Below are 19,456 nucleotides of genomic sequence, written 5' to 3'. Positions count from 1 at the left end.
ACTCCGTACCAGGAGGCTGAGCAGCTCATAGCCATCCCAGGGACTGCTGCGTGCTCACCTCCTTGTACAGGGAATACAAGAACACGATGGTCTGCACTGTCTTCCCCAGCCCCATCTCATCAGCCAGGATTGTATCAGTCCCTTGGGCCCAGGAAAATCTCAGCCAGTTGAGCCCTTCCAGCTGGTAAGGATGGAGCGTGCCTCCCGTAGCATCAATGTACCATGGCTGTTTGTCAAATTTAACTGTAGGCTGAACACAGACACAAAGCAGTAATCAACTCCCTCTCCCTTCTTTGTAGTCAAGCACATCCCTCCTTGAGACTTGTGACACAGAACAGCCCCAAAAGCGACGCAGACATGGTCCTGCCCCTTAGCACAGGTGCTGCTGTGCCCAGCATGCAGGGCTCTGCTGCGTGCCACCATAGGACCCAGCACAGTGCAGCACCAGCCCTCAGGCAGCTGGGCAAGACAGGAGGACAGCTTGGCAGCCTCCTCTCCTTGACTCTTTCCTCCCACCAGAGAAGCCTGCAAGGAGCGATCCAGGCCTTTCACAGCACACGTCCAGCTCTCCCTGTGCATGTGAGACCTGCACAGGTTTGGGGAAAGGAGACCCCAAACATCCTTGTGCACAGGGTGAAGGACCCCAGAGCTTCAAATGAAAAGGAAGAAAGAAAAACTGCCTCTGAAGGAACTAAAGAAGAAAAACATAAAAATGTAACAGGCCTGGGAGACGGAGAGACCTTCCTTTTTGTGGGCTCACACACCCTCTTGCTGAGCCCATCATTCTTACTTACATCAACAAGAGGAGTTTCTGGAGGCTTTTCTAGCTTCTCCTCCTTCAGCTTTTTCCCTTTCTTGTTCAGCTTCTTTAGAGGGCGTGTGTCTTCCCCCAGCATCAGCTCCCTGAAACAGTGAGCACTCATCGGGAAAAGGCAGACAGACATTTGTCTCTCAGTCTCCAAGCCAGGGGTTAGAAATGGCTCTCAAATTCCACTGCCTGTTTCCCCACAGGAGCTTTTCTGGCCCAGTTCCCATGGGCGCTCACGGAGCATTAATTATCCCCTTCCAACAGTCCTTGCAACATCAGCCAAAATGAAGGACAGCAATCTCATCGGAGCATTATATTTTTCCCCCACAACATATACACAGCAGCACCACAGAGCCTCCATGAAGCACAGTGAGGCTGTGAATATTTCCAGCAGTATAGATGTAGGAAAACAGCCAACAGTCGGGATTTCAAGGCAGCTCCGAGTAGTGGCGCATTTCCATGAGACCTTACCAAGACCCAGCTTTCAGAAAGTGCTCAGCAACCACTCTCTGAAAAGAAGTCCCTGCAAGTGGCTACAGAATGCTCAAGAAGGGTAACACCTACAAATCATTGGTCATCTGAAATGCCCAAGCAGGCAGCTACAGGTTTGCACGACCCTCCTGGGCTGCAGCACACAGCAACTGTGGTCACACTGCCTGGATGGCTCGTACCTGTGATTCCAGTAGAGGAGCTTGAGGTTTTCATAGTAAGGAATGTCTATCTCATCAATCTCCCAGGTGCACTGGTCATACGGCAGATCTTTCCACTTGATCAGGTAATGAATGTCTCCCTTTTTATCAAAGCTGTAAGGCATACCACATAAAACATATCAATGAAATGAAAAAAAGTGATGAAGAAAGCCTGTGTGTGTATTTCACAGTATCGGCACAATGCTCATTTTGAAATGAAAATCCTTTGAGACAAGAAACCCTACACACAGCAGTACCTGATGTGGTAATTCCTCGATGGCTGTCCCCAAAAACCCAGGAGACTTACATATGAGTCTGCCAAAGAACAAGCCCCAGAGACAGCTGTCTGCATGACAGATCTCCATCTCTCCCACACACAGACGACTGTATATTCACATATAAATGCAGACTACTGCTACCCATTGGTGGAGACAGCATGCCCAAGGACAACATGTCCAGGAGCATCCCCCCTAGAGGAGCACCATGGCTTCACCAGCTGGAGACGTGATCCCAAGGAAAAAGCTAACCATAATCTGCTTCCACAGAACCGGATACTTCATCCTCTGCTTTTGCATACATTCCTTGACATCCAAGCATAGCGAAAAAAAACATAAGGAAAGCATCGACAGTTTCCAGCAGAAATGCTCATTAATCTGCTGCACATGTTAAATCAGTGCTGACAGCCAAAAGCCACCACAGGCTCTGTCCACGTTGCCTGTGATACGGCATGTTTTTTTTTGTCTCTGTTAATAAGCTACTGGTCCACACCCTAAAGAGAAAATACTTATACCTGCACTTTAATGACTATTTTATACACGTATTTATTCCATATTGGCACAGGGAATTATTGTTGTTTATCACAGGTGATGGCATTCCCGTGGAAAAAGCTCTAAAGGCTTCTCTTCCATTTCACTGAACCCCATATTCCTATTTTACCAGGACTGGATGAAGACCAGAGCTCACTCTCTTTTTTCTGTAGCATTCATTACTCTATGAAGTTTCAGTTATGCTGAAAAATGTACAAACACACTACAGAGTCCAATTATGTACCTATGGGAAAATAAACTTTGCCTTATTAGCAGACAATGTAAAGCTCGCAGGAAAATTAGCCAGACGGATTTGTTTGTTTTCTGTCAAACAGCCTCCAAGCAGTGTTGCTACTTGAAAATTCAAGTTGCCACTTGAAATATAGAAATTCAATAAAAGGTGTTTCTAGCTGCTTGATGGAAAAAAAAACATCTGCACAGCAGATTTCCTATGCAGGATATTTCTTCTGCACAAAGGAAATGCAAACGTCAAGGCTTCATCACAGAGTAAGGCACTTGTTCAAATTCCTGTCCTCGGGCACAGTTCCTACCAGCTGTAGGAGCAGGTAAGGGGGCATTGTGCACCTCTCCGGTACGTGTAATACTCGGATCCCTGCTGCCAGCTTACCTGTGATGTGAATGCAGATGGGCTGCATGGTTTCTGAGAGGAACAAATGACCTACACAGAAATGGACCAGTGTTCAAAAGCAGTTTAGGTCAGCAATAGCAGCCACAGGGTACAATCGATGGAAGAAAGACAGATCACCAGGTTGCAGCATCAATTTATAGAATAATTAGGCTGCATCAGGGATCAAACAATACATCTGGGAAGAACAGAACAACTCTATGCAGTAAATTTTCCCAAAAGTTGGCTATCTCTATTATTAATGTGCAACGTAACTGAAATGAAAATAAAGCATCAGTTCCCTGCTGGTGTTGATATCACCTCGGGAGCAAGCACCCCAAGGTGACAGCAACCTTGAAACAAGCCTGCAGCTGAAATTCTATCAGACTGAGAGCTCCGTTTTGCAGAAGGACGGCAAGAACTTCCAGCCTTGGGGAAGAGACCTCAGCCAACTCTCCCTTCACCCAAACCAGCTGGCAGCTCAGGCTGCTCCCGAGAAACTGGGCACTGCCCTGAGACTGGGAACATGCACGCATAGGCTGAATGTGCATGGCCTTCACTGTCACTGCTGCAGCTCTGTACGTGTGGAATTTGGGGCTGGAACAACCCAGCCATGGCAGCTGCTCCTGACAGGCAGCTCCAGCCAGATGTCCAGCAAGTCCTCAGCAAGACCACAGACAGTTACTGCGGAGTTAACAGTTGCCATCAATTAGGCTTGACACAGAAATCCTGTGGCTGGCAATGTCCCAGCTGTCCCAGGGTGTAACAGGTGCCCCAGGAGCTCAGCTCACCATAGAGACCATCAGAATAAGATCTGTGCACAAAGGGAAAACCAGCACAGGAGACTGAGTGGCCGCTCAGAGCTTCAGCTGCAAAGCCTGCAGGGGCATGGGGAGGGTGGCGGGTCTCACCCCTGCCCTGGCTGCCCCTGACACCACTCAGCACCTGCAGCAGCGGGGATCTGGGCACCCCGGCAGCACCCTTCTGCTGCCCATTCCTCCTCACCTGTGGTTCAGGATGCGGTGGATCATCATCCACTCGGGCTTGATGCCGTAGCGGTAGAACCGCTCCTCCATCTTGGCATACTGCGGGTCCTTGTTCTTCCGCTTCTCCCTCTGGCTGTCCTCGTCCCCAGAGCCATAGTCGAAGGCCGGCGGCTCATCCATGTCGTTCTTCCTTTGGTAGTTGCGGTACATCACCGTGTGGTAGAGCTCCAGCTGCAGCAGGACAGAGCTGCAGTCACCCCTCCTGCCGCAGGGAACAGCCAGGGCCAGGGCACGCTGCAGCTAGCCCCATGCTCACCTGCAGCTCCTTGACCCAGGAGCAGTGCCAGTAGGAGAGCCCTGCCCACTTGACGAAGAACTCCCGCTCCGGGATGCCCTCCAGCACCTTTGGCAGCGGGAGAGGCAGCTCCGCATCTGGGGCCGGCAGCGTGGACGGAAGCGGGGCCGGTGGCTCCTTCCAGGTCCAGTGCAGGATGCGTTGCACTTTGCCCTTTAAAGGAGGGCACTGAGGATGAAAAAGAACATACACAAGAACACGTAGTTTAACATGAACCCTGCCAGGCCTCAGTTCCCCCTCATCCCTCCCTCCAGCCCCAGTGCCCCAGGTGTTCGTGAGCAGCCACACAGCGTAACGTCCCGCAGCTCATCAGTAAGGGGAAGGACAGACCTGGAGGGCAGGAGGAGCCTGGGGACGCCACGCATACTGCAGCCGTCCAGCCGCAGCAGGGAGAACACAGACTAGGCTGCAGCAAGCCCCTTGGCAGAGCCTACAGCAGGTCTGCTGCTGGAGGGAGATAAGGAGAACACCTCCGGGAGGGGCCCAGGCCACAGAGCAAAGTGGGTGACTTGAACAAGCTCAGGCCCTGACTGCACTTAACTCACCCTGAAAACAGAGTCACCTGCTGTAGGCACAACCAAACCACTGCCCTGGTCCCAGGAAGTTACTCATTTGCTGCGTCTAACCAGGCAGACAGAGGCAGTGAGGGTGCGTGGGGTGGATGAGGGCTGGCTGGTGCAAGCATGCCTGAGAAGGACATCTGTGACACTGCTGCATCCCCTGGGGGAACAGGCCTTGCCACCAGGGCAGCCAGAGCACAATAAATGTTTCATTACTCCCGCATTTAATTCCCCAGCACAACTCAAGGCCCCACAAATCATGCCTACCTCTGCAGCAAGCCTGCCTCAGGGGGGAAAGCCCCCCCCCACAGGACATGCATCAGATGGGACTTGACAAGCAGTCTAAAAGCCAGCAGGGGACTCGATAGCCAGCAGCCTACAAGGGGAGATTACGCCAGCAGCAGAACTGCCTGGGGGCAGGCACGGCCCCGGGGTGCAATGCTCTCCCAAGAGCAGCACTGGCAGCAGGGGGCAGGACGCCAGCCCAGCAGCAGGGCCCTGGGCAGTGGCACAGCCGCAGGAGGTGGGTGCAAGGGGCTGGTGGGCAGGGCCATGTGGCCAGTGAGCCCCGCTCAGGGGCAGCAGGAATGGGAGCAGGAACAGGGCGATGAATGCTGGTAACACTCACTGTACAGCGAGGGCAGAGCCATTCACCGTTTGGTATCTCCGGCAGGGGCGGGTTCAGGCAGTGCAGGTGGTAGGAAGATGGGCACGTGTCGCAGCACAGCAGCTCCCCTCCATCCTTACAGACACGGCAGAACTCCATGTGGTCATCCTCCTCTTCTTCACCACCTTCCTCTTCCTCATCGTCATCCTCCTTTGGCTCCCACTGGATCCCCTCCTTCTCCTGGGGGAGAACATCCAGCGTCATGCTGAGGGTTTACACTGACAGCACCCCTGGCACCCAAGGGGCTCCAAACCCAGCACAGGGCTGCAAGAGGGAGCCATGCTCCCGATGTCACCCCCTGACAGCCTCAGGGCCTCTGTTCATGCAGTCAACCATCACAGTGATACACAACTCTGTCTGCAGCCTGGACCTTGTAACCCACCTCCCTTCTTCCCACACATCTTCAGCAGTGTGGCTCCACGCAGGATTTCAGCTAGGCAACACCAACAACTGACAGACTGACAGAACCGTTTGGGTTGGAAGGGACCCTGAACATCATCTAGTTCCAGGCCCCCATCATAAGCAGGGGCAGCTCCCACCATATCAGGTTGCCCAAAGCCCCGTCCAGCCTGGCTCTTGAACCAGGCTCTCCTCGCAGTGCTCTGATTTGCTTGCAGAGAAATGAAAGCTCTGCATGCCACATGACATGGGGAACATGACACTTCCGTGCCCAGGTGCTGGAGGTGGTGCAGGGAAGGCTGTGGGTGCTCTGAGCGACCCTCTCCCCACCAGGCCCCAGCCCTGGCAGCACTGACCGGCCACCACAGCAGGGCTGTGGGAGCAAAGGGAAGATGATGGCGTGCCCCCGAGCTAGGGACAGAGCCGAGAGGCACTCTGAGCAGCACCTCCACATCACCCAAGAGATGTTTCACTGGTGCCCCCATCTGGGCAGTGGCACCCGCTGGGCACTCGCACTCACACAGTGGGGGCAGCTCCACTTGCCCTCGGGGGCCTTCTCCAGCTCGGGGTCCAGGCAGACGAGGTGGTAGGCACGGGGACAGGTGTCGCACAGGATGATCTCCCCTCCCTGCTGGCACACCTCACAGTAGTCCTGGTGGTCTGTCTCATATCCATCCCCTTCTTCAACTACAAGCAAGGGACACAGGTACAGTCAGCAGGACAGCAGAACGGCCCGCTCTCCCAGGAGGGAATGGGACAATTGCTCCTCTACGTTAGTTAAGGAAACAAGGAAAACATTTCGCCTCAGTCCCCTCCTGTTACGTCCCCCTACCTCTCTGTCCCTCAGCACCATAGTTTATCTTTGCACACAGCATCATCTCACCTCTGTCTTTCTCTCCACACTGTATCATCCTTTGGTTCCTTCAGGCTCTCAATGGAGAATGCCAGAACCTGGAGAGGTTGCAAGGGAGGCCAGTCAGAGAAACCTCCACAGATACCAGCACCATCAACTGCAAATGTACCATGCAACATAATACAGCTGAGGAGGACTCTCCTCCTCCTGGGACTCCTCTGCTCTCCCTGGGTGCTCACTAGGTGCAGAAGCAGGAGCTCTTCCAACTCCGTGCAAAGGGAAGAGGGAAAGAGGGATGCCTCACAAGCATTAGTAGACTCTTCTCAGCTCCCAGCGCTGCCAAGGCCTCCAGGTGCAGCTCTCCCCCAGCAGGGCAGGGAGAGCAGCCCAGCCGGCCCCTGCCCGAGCTGCCCAGCCGGCAGCAGGAGCCATCAGGCTCCAGCACAAGGGCCTGCATCAGCCCAAGCCACTGCAGCGACGAGCCAGGAGGCGAATAGACGACCTTCACATGTGAGATCCTGAGCCTGCCAGCCAGCCCAGGCTCCCTGACCAAGTGCTGGGAGGCCCACGCACTGCGTGGGGGTGTGGCCGCTCACCTCCTACCTGTCCCCAGGCCCAGAAGCCACCCTTTGATGCGCAGAAGCAGAAACTTATCAGTAAAGTAAGAAGCCGAAGCCCAGCGGCTTGGGGTAGCTTGGAGCAGAGTACCTGCTCTCAGCAGCAACGAGGATGGAGATGACATTAACCAGACCAACTCAAGGCCCTCCACAAGTGAAGGAATACTCATACAAACACAGCCGCACGGTCACTCAGAGACCCTGCCAGATGCTTTCACTGATGTTCACATGCCTCCATCTTCCAGCATCATTACCATGGACCTGCTGCCTGCACGCTTCCTGACCACGCAACTCACACAGCCCAACAAAATCCTGTCTGACACTTCCTCACCCACAGCCACACCAAGTGCACTGGGAGCCTGCCACGAGCCATGCTTCTCCAGGGGCTGTTCCTGTGAAAAGCACTTCCCCTGAAGCCCCACAAATGTCCAGAATTCGCTGCTACAGGACAAATCCTGGCAGGCCCAGGTGCACAAGCAGGGTAGCAGCTGCCCAGGCCGCCCGTGCTGTGTCTCAGCGCCCAAGGCACACTCACGTGGGGCGGGCAGGGAGCTCGGCCACTCGGGCTGAGAGCACACACCAAGACGGGGAAGGCTGGCTTTCCGTGCTGCAGCACCTCAGGATGCTGCAACCACTCCTCTCCCCAAGCAGCTCCAGGTCACAGCACAGAGCTGGCTAAAGGGGAGGTGAGCCCCAGGCGGCGGCTGGCAGCTGGAGAGAGGGCTGGAGGGAAGTGGTCGATGGCAAGGCCCTGACACCACGCTGCTCCTCCACCACCACCACCAGCCCTGTGGGGGTGAGCCCATGCCCCATGGCCGGATCCACTTGCTGCCTTCTCCTCGGTGCAAGCCCACCAGCAGAGGAGTTTGGACACCAAGAAAGCACCTCTCATCCCACACACACAAACAAGCAGAAGCACATCCTTTCCCACCGAGTCACTGTCAGACACTGCTTGGAGCTGCAAAGACCAGGAAAGCACCATCTGAAGAGGGAAATCCAAACAGAACAGGAACAGAGTACAAAGGAATGGCCTACTCCTCTTTTTCTTTCTCCTCCTCTTCCCTCTCTTCCCCAGGCCAGCCGAGCACTCAGAGCGCACTGAGGAGCTGTTGATGCTGGCACTGTCAAAGTCGGATTCCTCCCGTTCTTCCTCTTCACTCTGCAGAAGGGAAAACCAAACCACACACAGTCCAAGTGCTGGCATGCAAGGAGTTATCTCCAGAGAGCACTGCTCTGTATCAGAACAAAGCACCAAAGACCTGCATAAAACAGCATGGCAGATCAGCCAGCAGCTGAGTTCCACGGCTACCCTCACGAGAAACACCGCGTGGTTTCTACATGAACTGACTAGCTACAGCATCATGGAGAGTGCCAGCGTTGTTGCACTCCTGGCACTGACAGGCAGGGTTCATAAGAATGTGTCACAAGGCATTAGAAAGCAGGTAAATCTCCTCTATCAGATCAATGGTCCAGCCAGGCAATCAATCAGCACAGATCTGGACTACAACTAGAGCTGGAGGACAATTATTTTGCACTGCTCAGCACTGCACAAAGGCAGCTAGCCCGGTTCAGCAGCACTGTCAAAGTGCAATCACTGAGCAAATCTCAGAGCACACATACAACACATAAATCAGAGTGCCAAGTCCACGCTGTGCTTGCCTGACAAGAGGTGGGCTCTGGGTGTCCCCTGCAGTCTGCCACCCCTGCTAGCACAGACACGTCACATCATGCAGCTGCCCAGGCCCTTTGGGAAAGGCACAGCATCTCCTAAGCATCAGGCACCAGCCAGCTCAAGACCCCTCTGCTGTGACAGTGTTATCGTGGGTGCAGACGAGTGTACAGACACCCAAACAGAGGCGTGTGGAGGGGACAACCACCTACCCCTACTCCTGTGCAGTGAGGGGACTCCTCCTCGTTCCAGCTTTTTGTTAACCTGTTTGTGTGCACATAGGCATTTATGCTTCACATTCCTCATAAAATGAAAGGAGTTAAAAATGCCAAGTATTCTGTGGCCTTAAAACATAACGCATCTGAATTCTTATTCTGGAGACCAGATTTACATGTACAAATCCCCAATTTGTGTGCAGTTCATCGTGTGCTTAGCACTCCTGGCTGCAGGAGCAAGCCAAAGCTCCTCCCAAGTCTCAGAAATGCAAATGCACAGACCACAGAGTGCACCCAGACATGGAATGGATTTTTCTGTGATGTGTGGCTGAAACAATGCATCAGCATTGTGAATGCCCCAGATTGCCTCTTCCACTTCAACTTGTGATATTCAAAGTTATTTACAAACAGGTCGTGTTATGTAAACTACAGCTACAGAGTCAGGGAATTCAAATAAAAGTGAACTAATGGAATTTTGAGCAATATTATCAAGACCTACAGGAGTTCCATCCCTATTCATTAGATATTTAGCATATGTACTCTTTAAAATGCTCTGCTTACACCTGATATTCATACGCTGACAGCAGTGCTGCACGCAGACTGCAGCAGAGCCCTACTGCTGTGCACTTACTGGGATGCTCTGGTATCCCCGGGTCATGCTGCAGAGCCCCAGATGCCAGGAGGCAAGCTATGGCAACATAATTAAAGCGTTTGATAATTCTCTTTGACATACAGTTCAGCTGGAGTGCAAGCCCTGAAGAATTCTCTGCAAATGAAATCTGAAATGATGGCATTACCGACCTCATCACTGAAACTAAACTTGATTATATGGTCTTAGCAGAAAACATGCCCAGACACGACATCTTCACAAACACAAGCCTGGACACAGCTCTCTGTCAAGGGATGAACAAACAAGTGCTGAACAGAGACGGCATGGAAGAGGGGCATGAGCAAGGCTGGAATGTTTCTTCCCAGCAGCCTTCCCCCAGGCTAACCACAGCCATCCCTCAAACAAAGGCGACTTGCCACCTCCCTCAGATAGGACACCCTGCCACTCTGAGGGGCAGCGAGGGAAAGATCTGCCGTGCAAGGCTGGAGAACACAACCAGAACAGCAATTTGTTATCTTCATCCTCTCTAGGGGGCGACTGGCACTGCAAGAGGGATAGGCAAGCTGGCAGGAACAGGATAACCCTGCTAGAGGAGCAGGCATTCCCCTGCACAAGGGAGGTTTCTAGGGGAGGAGGGTTTGTCCTGACATTTCCCTGCCGCACCCTCTTGCTCCCAAAACCCTGCCCAGAAAAGGGAAGCACACACTTACAGAGGAGCCCTTTTTCCTTTTGCTGGGGATTCCTCCAAACCGGAATTTCAAGCCTGCCATCTTTTTCCCCTTCCCCTTTTTCTTCCCATCTTTGGAGCCCTTGATCTTCTTCCGCACACCTGGACCTGGAGAAATGAAAGACTTGTTTGGCACTCTACAAACAGCTGTCCCCAGAATCAGCTCCCACCCCAATCCCAGAATTTAAGTTAATGATGAGAAAGTACTGGGGACCCCAGGGAGCAGGGAAGTGGCCAGCACTGTTCCAGGAGTCCTTTGGGGCAAACAGCTGCAAGCCCATAGCCAGGGCTTGGGAAGAATCAGAGGGACAACCTGTCATGGGAGGAATGCATCTGTCCTGCAATGCAGGAGAGGGACTGCAGCCTGCGGACCACCACAGGGCTGAGAGCATTCACAAAAAAGTGTTAGAGGTCTGCACAACAGAGAGAAAAGAGGCCTCTGCCAGGACAGCTAAAGGAGACACAGCCTGCAGGAACACTGCGCTGAGGACGAAGCACAAGGAGGCTGCTGCAAGCTGCAGTCTTGGTCAACTGCCAGCTCCAAGCTACTTCTTGAAAACCTCTCGAGGAATCAGGCATTGATGCCTGCATAACTGAAGCAGCAACATTCCTGAAGAGAAACATGGTGCAAACAAAGGGATAGCTCTCCTTTTCTTACCATTGCCCAGCTTCTACAGAAATTCACACAGCCCCTTCCAAACAGTGGGAAAGAACCTTGAATTCACTGTCAGAAATGGGGAAACGCTTCCAGCCCTTTTAATACAAATATGACTATTTCCATAGGAGCTATTGCAGATTTATGTTTGGCTCACTCCTCGCCAGTGTGCTTTGAAGACAGTTGCCTTCTACCCAAATGCCAGGAGATTAAGCCCTTCATTTATGCCCATATCAGAGACAAAGCACACAGCTCAACTACCAACCAGTGCATGTTCATGTGGCCAGACCATACCCAACCTGCCAACACACTCAGCAGCTAGCTCCGCGTGCCCAACAGGTGGATGGCACATCGTGGGTGAGAGCAGTGTCTCTATTCAGCCCAGCCACACTTGGCACCTACCCTTTCCCTCCTTGGTTTTAGCTTTCCTGATGACAGCAGGCAAGGCAGACTGCTGAGGGCTGGCAGCCAGCGGTGGAGCAACAGTGACGGTCTCCACTGCTGCAGCAACGGCTGCCGCGGCTGCAGCCGCTGAGCTGCCCTTGAACGGGTTGTTGGCGCTGAACTCTCGCCACTTGGCACCAAGCACAGTCATCATCTTGGACATGGGGATCTTGGGGTTCTTCTTGGCGATCAGAGGCCTACAGGGTGGGGCAGAGGGAAAACCACAGGTTAACAGAAATGCACGTTTACTCCTGCTGGTCACGTGCTGCAGAAAGGTTCTTCCGCCCTTGAAATCCACCGGTGGCACGTAACTCGTGGCTGCAGGTTGCTGTGTACCACTGGTACTTGCTCCACTAGAAAGGCGACAGAAACCAGAACTTTCTTAAAGAGGAAATACGTAACGGAGCACGCTTAAATGTCCCAGAAATACCTGCTGTGTTTTGAACTGCTCACAGTACAAGCAATAATTTGTATTGTTATTCATTTATTCTATGGCAACTTTTCAAATAAACAAAAAAAAAAATATATACAGAATTTTGGAGAGAGTGTGAGGAGAGAAACACTTCAGCTGTTTCTCCTGCAATTATGCAGTCCTGAAGATCATTTCTAGTCATGGAGGAAAAAGCAGCAAGGAGCTTGCGATGCAGAATTTACTTCACAGCTTCACCCTCTTAGCTGAGCCATGTCCAAATCTCAACCACTACCCAAGACCTCATCCAGACCAACAGTGCAGTACCTGAGAAACTGGCTGAAAGCCTTGTAATTAGTCAGAGTATGGTAATCTTCTTCTGAGAAAATGTAATCTACATCATCAAGGCCCCATTCCTCCATCAGCTGGGCTGAGCTCTTGGGCTCCTGTAGATTTACAAAGAGACATAATTAACATGGCTTTTCAGATGTGCAGTGCAAGTCTAAGTCTGTCGTATACTCCATGTCAAATGCTCTTCCTAGTCAGCAACACACAGGGATTTGTTTCTGTAATTTTTTTTTTTTTTTAAAGCATGCACAAGTGCTTAATAAATTAATGCTTCACAGAATTCCGAGAGGCAAATTAATGTGGCACCATCCAAATGCTCCCCATTCTGTGCAATACAGTGCAAAGCCTTAGCGGGTTTCATGTCTCCAAGAAACATTAATTTCTCCCTGTACCTAACATAAAAAACAAGGGAATGCAACTTTTCATCCGCCAGTAAAAATGCCAGGCTGTGCCTGAGAGCCCTTGATGAGAGTCCATCACAGGCGGGGTTGCTGCTGGAATTGTATATGCTCCATGGTTTAAACAAAAAAAACAAAACTACGTCAGCATCAGCACTGTTATGGCTGCACATTTAGATAACTTTGTAGTTTTCCACTGTTTTCCTTGTTTCTGCTCTAAGTTAATTATATTTTGAAATCTCAAATTCCCTCAGACACAGTACACCTCCACCCCAGCCGCAGTGAGCCACGTGCTGCAGCACGCTGCCTTCACCACGCAGCCTGGAGCGCACGGTGGTGAGACCGCTCCACATCCCAAAAGATCCAACCCCAGAAAAATACTGGCGAGGGTTTACAAAAGCAATCTTCCTCACCAAGCCCAGGACAAGCTTCTCATGAAAACCCCAGGCCACCTTCTCTAAAGACAAGCTGCTTGTCAGAAGACCCAAGCTAACAACAGGCCTCCAGCCTCAGCCCACTGCCAAGAGACGAAGCACACTGGCTGAATCACCCCAAAAGGCATCGTGAAGCTTTCTGAGTGAGCATCAACACACTGCTAAGTCAGTCAGCCTGCTGGGGAGTGCTATGCTTGTGCTGCTGTGCCTAAACCAAAAGGTAACTTATTCAAGAGTGCAAGGTGAATGACCAGGAAACAGCTCAGCTCTCAGCAGGGACTCGCTGAAGGAGGTGAAGTGCTGGGATCTCAGGGGTCTGGCCTCACCCTGAGATCTCACGCTCTAGCACCAGCTCAGGATAAACAACTCCTTGGTACCTTCAGACCTCCGTCCTCGTTGTCATCATCCTCTTCGTCTTTCTTTTTCCTTTTTGTTTTTTTCTCCTTCTTTTCCTTCAGTTTTTTCTTTTTCTTTTTGTTGGGGGAATAGTCACTTCCTTCACTCTCAGATTTCTCCTCCATCTCCTCTTCATTGTCTGATATTTCATCGTTGCTCCCCTAAAACAGAAAGAGACAGTGGAGAAGAAGCAGCGCCTGCCCTCCCTCAGCCACAGCCATGCAAACGGGTGCCAGTTCTGCTTCCGTACTCTAAAGTTCTCCTCTGGAAGTGCCCAGGTGCTGGGATTCCACAACGTTCAGGTACCACTCTGATGTGTGGTGGTGTAAACAGAAAGCCAGGACATGGCATGTCAAGTAAATGAATGCGTACATTAAAAATAGCTGTATAGGAAACCAATGAGCAACTCCACCAAAAGGTCCTAAGTTTTCACACAGGGGATACTTAGGAAACTTTTTTAATTGACACAACTCAGGGTAACATACGATGTTCTGTCTCATGTTTGCTTATGGTTTTACACAAGTACAGCAACATTTTTCTACCACGGTGTTAACAGTTAAGAAACTAAAGGAAAGGAAGAGATGATCCCTTTAGTCGTGTGCAAGTCTTCGAGCTCACCAGACGATGTTGAGCCAGGCAATAGAGATGGGCGGCCACATGCAAGCTCCTGTCTTGGCCACGCATGCCTTCAGCAGTGAGAAGAAGCACACCAGAGGCCTGTGCCCCGCGGGATGGCTGACAGACACAGCCTGCTCCCCTCCAGCAGCAGGGACCAGGCTGACACAGCCCCACCAGCTGTGGCAGAGCCATGCTGTGGGGACTGGTGAGGCAGAATTTGGGTTCCATTCTGGGACGGTGACCGTGACCTGCTGCACAGCTCCGACAGCACACACGTCTCCACCCTAACGAACGCCACCGCCCATGGGGGGCACACAAAGGTGGCACCCCTCTTTCCCACCTGCCAGACCTGCGGCCCTCATGGCTGTGGGCCCGGCAGCAGAGCCCCCTTCTGCCTCACGCTGCCATGGGGAGCAGCACACCACTCCATGGGGAGCTGCCCCGTCAGGAGCGAGGGGCACGGTGAGGCCCAGCAGGCAGCCCCTGGCCCCACAGCCCCTGGCCCCACAGCCCCGGCCGCTGTGCCCGAGCCATGTCTGGCCTCCAGAGGCCAAGCCCGGCCCAGAGGCAGCGCTGCTCGAGCACCGCACTGGCACCTCGCGGCTTGCCTGGCACCGCGGCCACACGGGCGGCCGTTTATTTAAATATACAACATCAACTGCTGCTGCTGCAGAGCTTCAGCTTTGCTCGGCGGCCATTACTGATTGCTGGTCCTCCTTGCTTTGGAAAAAAAAAATGAGCTTTTCCTTTAGCAGTGTTATAAACAGTTATAATTTAACACTGAATAATTGGTTGCCATGGTAACTGCTGCAGTACAGGTTGAGATCCCCTCTCCCCGCTTCCTTGTCTGACAAGGACCTTCATCTACATATGCTGAGGTTCAAACTGCAGCCTGGTTATTTTATGCAGATTTTTCTGGTTTGCAGCATCAATTCTAGCACCAGAGCTCCAGCAAGCACTGCCACAAACGCCTGAATGCGTTACAAGGAGCCCACGCCAACAAGTCCCCATACAGGTGCAACGTGGCGTCACGCCTGCCACACGCTCTGATGACAAAAACATGGGGAACCCGGGGTGGCAGGCAGTCGTGGTTTCAGCACTGGCATCGTGTCACAGGTTTGCACCTCATTCCCACCTCCCTCTTCCTTTAACAGGGGGAAAGAACCTCCTCCTACCCCACAAAACTTTAGAGAAGGTGTTTAGGGGGAGAAAGCCCAGCTCAAGGGTCCCTCTCCTTTTACCTCCTCACCCCAAAACGCAGCCTGGGCGCTGGTAAGAAATCCATCTCCGTGCCTACTGACAGCTACGGCGCTAGCTCCTCGCTGGCTCTGAGGGAAGACAGAACAACCTCCAGCAGGCAGAACCAAGTCTGATTAACACAGCCCATACAAGGCATTAATTAAAAAAGAAAACGCACTCAACATTCATCCCATTATCTTCTCCCCACCCCCGGTAAGGAAGCAGGCAGACCCAGCACAGGCTGCACATGTTGCTGCCACTGCCTCAGGCAGGATGACGCTAACAGAGAACTGCCAGAAATGAAAATACCACAGGTTTGTATTTTATTTTTCCCCAACTGAAAAGTAGCACAGGAAAAATGTGTCCCATGATGAAGAACGCACAGGAAGCAAGGCAGCCTGAGCCAGCTTTGTGTGGTATCTGCAGAAGGAGATCATCATCTCCATGGCCACGAAGGAGGGGAAAAAGCTTCCTCTGGGCTGACTTCTGCTCAAAGCCTGCCAGGTAATACCGTGCAGGAGAAAATCATTGATTTTTTTTTTAAATACACACCTCACTCCCGTCACTAGCAAAAGCACGTTAATGTGCAACTTCATCCAGCCGATCTGTTTTCACAGGACCCACAGGGAGCGGCAGCGATGACTGGAAGAGAACAGCATCACCAGTCCCCTCCGAGGCAACGCGAAGAAGACACAGCCTGCACTTCTGAGAGCTCGCAGGAGCCGCAGGGACGGTGACAGCCCTGCCCCGGGTGTGATGGACACCCAGCCATCAAACGGGACATGAAGGACAGTCCCAGGTTAGAAGTGGGCAAGGGGAAGGATCTTTCAGGTAATGTGAGACCCAAAGACATGATGCCTTGTCTTTGTTTTCACACAAAAGGCCCCAAAATCCTTCCACACGCTAAATCCTGAAAAGCCTCTACCCAGTCTTCCTTGCAGAATGCCCTGGTTCTGTGCAGCCCACACCATCACCTGCAGAACCCTCCGGCCCTGCACTGGCCACGCATCCAACGCGTTGGTTTGCCAAGACAACGCAGCGGCACAGCTCGTGGCAGCAGGACTTACCGACTGCCACCAGGGACAACTGCAGGGAGGTGCTGCATTGCAGCGCCAGCAGGACGACCAACAGGCAGATGGGGATGTCACCATCACACATCACAACATCAGCACCACAGCCCCAGCAGGAGCCTGAGTGCTCTGGTGGAAGGGAGAGAGGGCAGAGTGCCAGCACTGCCTGCCGTGTCCACGTGGCATACGGCAAACCCCAAGAGCACCAACACAAGACCCGTTTTCCAGCGTAACACCTGCCTGCACGCTTCCTGGTGGCTCTACCTATGCCATCTCAGCGCTGAGGACCCCAGGAGGCAGCATCCTCATCCTCGCAGCTCTCCTCGCCTGCGAGGTCTAATTGTCAGCTCACCATCCGTGTGACGGGCAGGACATGGCAGTTAGCACAGGGAGATCAAGATTACGTGTACACAGGTTGCACAACGGACTGTCAGTGATATTTACTGCACGCATTTCCAGCATGAAAGGAAACACACCAAAAGGAACAGATCCTCAAAATGCCAGCAACCAGAAAGAGGAACACTTAGAGCACAGATAGATGCCCTCTCCTCATCTTCCATTACATCACTGTCATATCAATGCCATATTTGATGGCACAGCCTGTATTCCTGGCACAGCACAGCAGGGTACAGACATACTGGGGAAGTGCTAAAACACAACCGTCCTGCAAGTGGTCAGCAGGAGAGAAGAGGCACCGCAGGAACATGAACCTCACAGCCTGGGAATTGTCCCAGCACTTTGCCACCTTTTGTTACTATTTCCTGCGCATCGTAAGTTTCCCTACCATTCATTTATTTCTTTGGACAAAACAATAAAAAATCTCCACCCTTCCAGGAACAAATATGTACAGCTGAGCAGAGGCAGCAAGCACCACAGCAGAGCATCAGAGCTGGACAAGAACTGCTCGAGCCCTGACCCTCAGTCATCTCCCACAAGTCTAGCAGGAACCTGCCAGCCTCATTTTTGAGCATGCAGTGTTACCTCTTTCTTCCTCCTCTTGATTTTGGCAGCCTTGCTGTCTTTCAGCTTCTTGGATTTCTTTTTTTTCTGCACAGCAACTTGCTCTTCTGGGAAAAACTCATCCAGTCCTTCCAGGACCCCATCATCTTCTTCTGAGGACAAAAGGGACAACTTAACTTGGATGGATGTCACAGACACACAGGACGCAGCACTGGGGTGTTCTCCCTGTGCACCCAGCAGCCACTCCACTGCTGCCCCTACAAGAAGAGCCTTGACAGACTCCTGCCCAAGAGCGCCTGCACCACCGCTTCTCATTTCCCATTTCTCATACACATCCTTACACAGACTGGTACCAGCGCTTTTGATCATCTGCATTTTGCTCTCTGCTGACACAGGCGCATCAGGATGCTAATGTGCTGCCTGCTCTTATTGATTTAGATCTAGGTAATTAGGAAGCATTAGGCTTTTATCTTTTACCCTTTAGATTTCCCAGCAGAGCCCATTAAAATTGATCCAACCAAGGCGAACGAGGAAGCAGCATGGCCTGGCACCGAAGAGGGGTGCCATGGCTCGCAGGAGGCTGGTCTTCTATGGCTCTGTGCTGGGGAAGCACCACGCACACTCGAGCTCGAACTCACATGCCTGCCTTCCTTGCCATCATCACCTCCCTGACACTGACACTTACCAGTGAGTCCCGGCACCTCGTGGAACCTCTGCATTTCTTTAAGATCCACTTCAGTATTTTTCCCTTCTTTAATTTCTGAACTTACACAGCACTAGCACCCCAGACTCATTAGCCAGGAGAGGTTCATTGTCTGGATCAAACCACCAGCCACTGTCTGGCCAAGGCACGCTCCCGAGCTCCATGGATGCCCTCGGGTGCGGGCGGAGCTGGGCAGCACCCAGAGGCCACCCCACCACCCCCAGGACCTTCTGCGGGCACAGCACAGCCCCCGGGCTGCTGGAGGGGGTCTGGGAGAGCCCACGGCAGAGCTGGACTCTGCCCACAGCTAGGCTCAGAAAGACAACACAAAGCATCTTTTAGGGGTGCAGGGGGCACGTGAGCAAGGACTAACACACTGCAGGGATGACCAGGCAGACCCAGACCTTCTGCAAGAGCTGCTCCAAAAGAAAACCAGTGCACCTTTGGGGTCTTCAGGCTGGAGACGCAGCTCCAGCTGGTGCCAGAGGCACCCTGACAATCGGTGCTTCGTCTGGTCTGCTTTGTATCAAGGGTGGTTACAAATACGCTCCAAGGAGTATGGAAAAAAACTAATTTTGCACCTCCAGGCCTCCCTACCTCGTCTTCCAGACACCATCTTGCACAGCCCGGCACTCCCAGCACCACAGGAGATGGGCCCCGGCCTCCCCCTGGGGAGACGCGGGGCTCCTCGCCGCCTGCCGCCAGCACCCCCCGGGGCCAGGACCCGAAATCCACAGCTCTGGGGCCGGCCGCCTGGAAGCACGCTGCTCCGGGGGCACCCAAGGGCCGGCCCGGTGCTTGTAGGGGGCAGCGGAGGGGATGGGGCCGAAAGAACGAGGTGAGACGGGGGCTGCAGATCACCCGCCCGGGCCGTGCCGGGGGTCCCGCCGCACCCTGCAGGACCACCCGCCCGCCGTGTCGCGGGGCTCGGTCCCTCCAGACGGACGGCTCCGCTCTGCTCCGTTACCGGCTCCCGGTGCGGGGCGCTGCCCACCCCCCTCCCCCCCCCCCCCCCGCAGGGCACCGGGCCCGGCCGCCCCCCCCCCCCTCCCGCCCCGTACCCGAGACGTCCTCGTCGTTGTCCGCCTCCTCCGGCAGCTCCTCGCCCGCCGCCGGCCCCCGCATGCCGGCAGCGGCCGGGCGAGCCCCGGGAGCGGCCCCTCCGCGCCAAGATGGCGGCCGCGCCCCGCCCGCCC

At 53.3% G+C, this 19,456-nt stretch overlaps 1 protein-coding gene across 7 annotated transcripts in view; it reads right to left on the bottom strand.

The window, feature by feature from the left end:
- The window catches only part of CHD5 (chromodomain helicase DNA binding protein 5), a 35,159-nt gene extending 15,713 nt beyond the window's left edge, over nucleotides 1-19,446 (bottom strand). For 2 of the 7 annotated variants that reach the window (XM_035344791.1, XM_035344795.1), the window contains exons 1-14: nucleotides 19,322-19,446; nucleotides 17,579-17,709; nucleotides 13,652-13,831; nucleotides 12,422-12,540; nucleotides 11,644-11,882; nucleotides 10,570-10,694; nucleotides 8,401-8,524; nucleotides 6,416-6,582; nucleotides 5,458-5,676; nucleotides 4,231-4,437; nucleotides 3,934-4,145; nucleotides 1,480-1,611; nucleotides 795-903; nucleotides 59-250 (exon numbers count right to left, since the gene is read on the bottom strand). In XM_035344791.1, coding sequence (XP_035200682.1) covers nucleotides 59-250; nucleotides 795-903; nucleotides 1,480-1,611; nucleotides 3,934-4,145; nucleotides 4,231-4,437; nucleotides 5,458-5,676; nucleotides 6,416-6,582; nucleotides 8,401-8,524; nucleotides 10,570-10,694; nucleotides 11,644-11,882; nucleotides 12,422-12,540; nucleotides 13,652-13,831; nucleotides 17,579-17,709; nucleotides 19,322-19,385 — 2,220 coding nt within the window. In that variant the 5' untranslated portion in view covers nucleotides 19,386-19,446. Of the gene's footprint in view, nucleotides 1-58; nucleotides 251-794; nucleotides 904-1,479; nucleotides 1,612-3,933; nucleotides 4,146-4,230; nucleotides 4,438-5,457; nucleotides 5,677-6,415; nucleotides 6,583-6,778; nucleotides 6,847-8,400; nucleotides 8,525-10,569; nucleotides 10,695-11,643; nucleotides 11,883-12,421; nucleotides 12,541-13,651; nucleotides 13,832-17,578; nucleotides 17,710-19,321 lie in introns of those variants that run through there. The other 5 variants (XM_035344792.1, XM_035344793.1, XM_035344794.1 and 2 more) reach the window with 4 other exon arrangements.
- Nucleotides 19,447-19,456: the final 10 nt, after the last annotated feature.

The sequence above is a fragment of the Oxyura jamaicensis genome, chromosome 21, assembly GCF_011077185.1.
Source record: "Oxyura jamaicensis isolate SHBP4307 breed ruddy duck chromosome 21, BPBGC_Ojam_1.0, whole genome shotgun sequence".
Taxonomy (NCBI): domain Eukaryota; kingdom Metazoa; phylum Chordata; class Aves; order Anseriformes; family Anatidae; genus Oxyura; species Oxyura jamaicensis.
The sequence above is the reverse complement of the archived record's forward strand: the minus strand, read 5'-3'. Positions and strand labels throughout refer to the sequence as shown.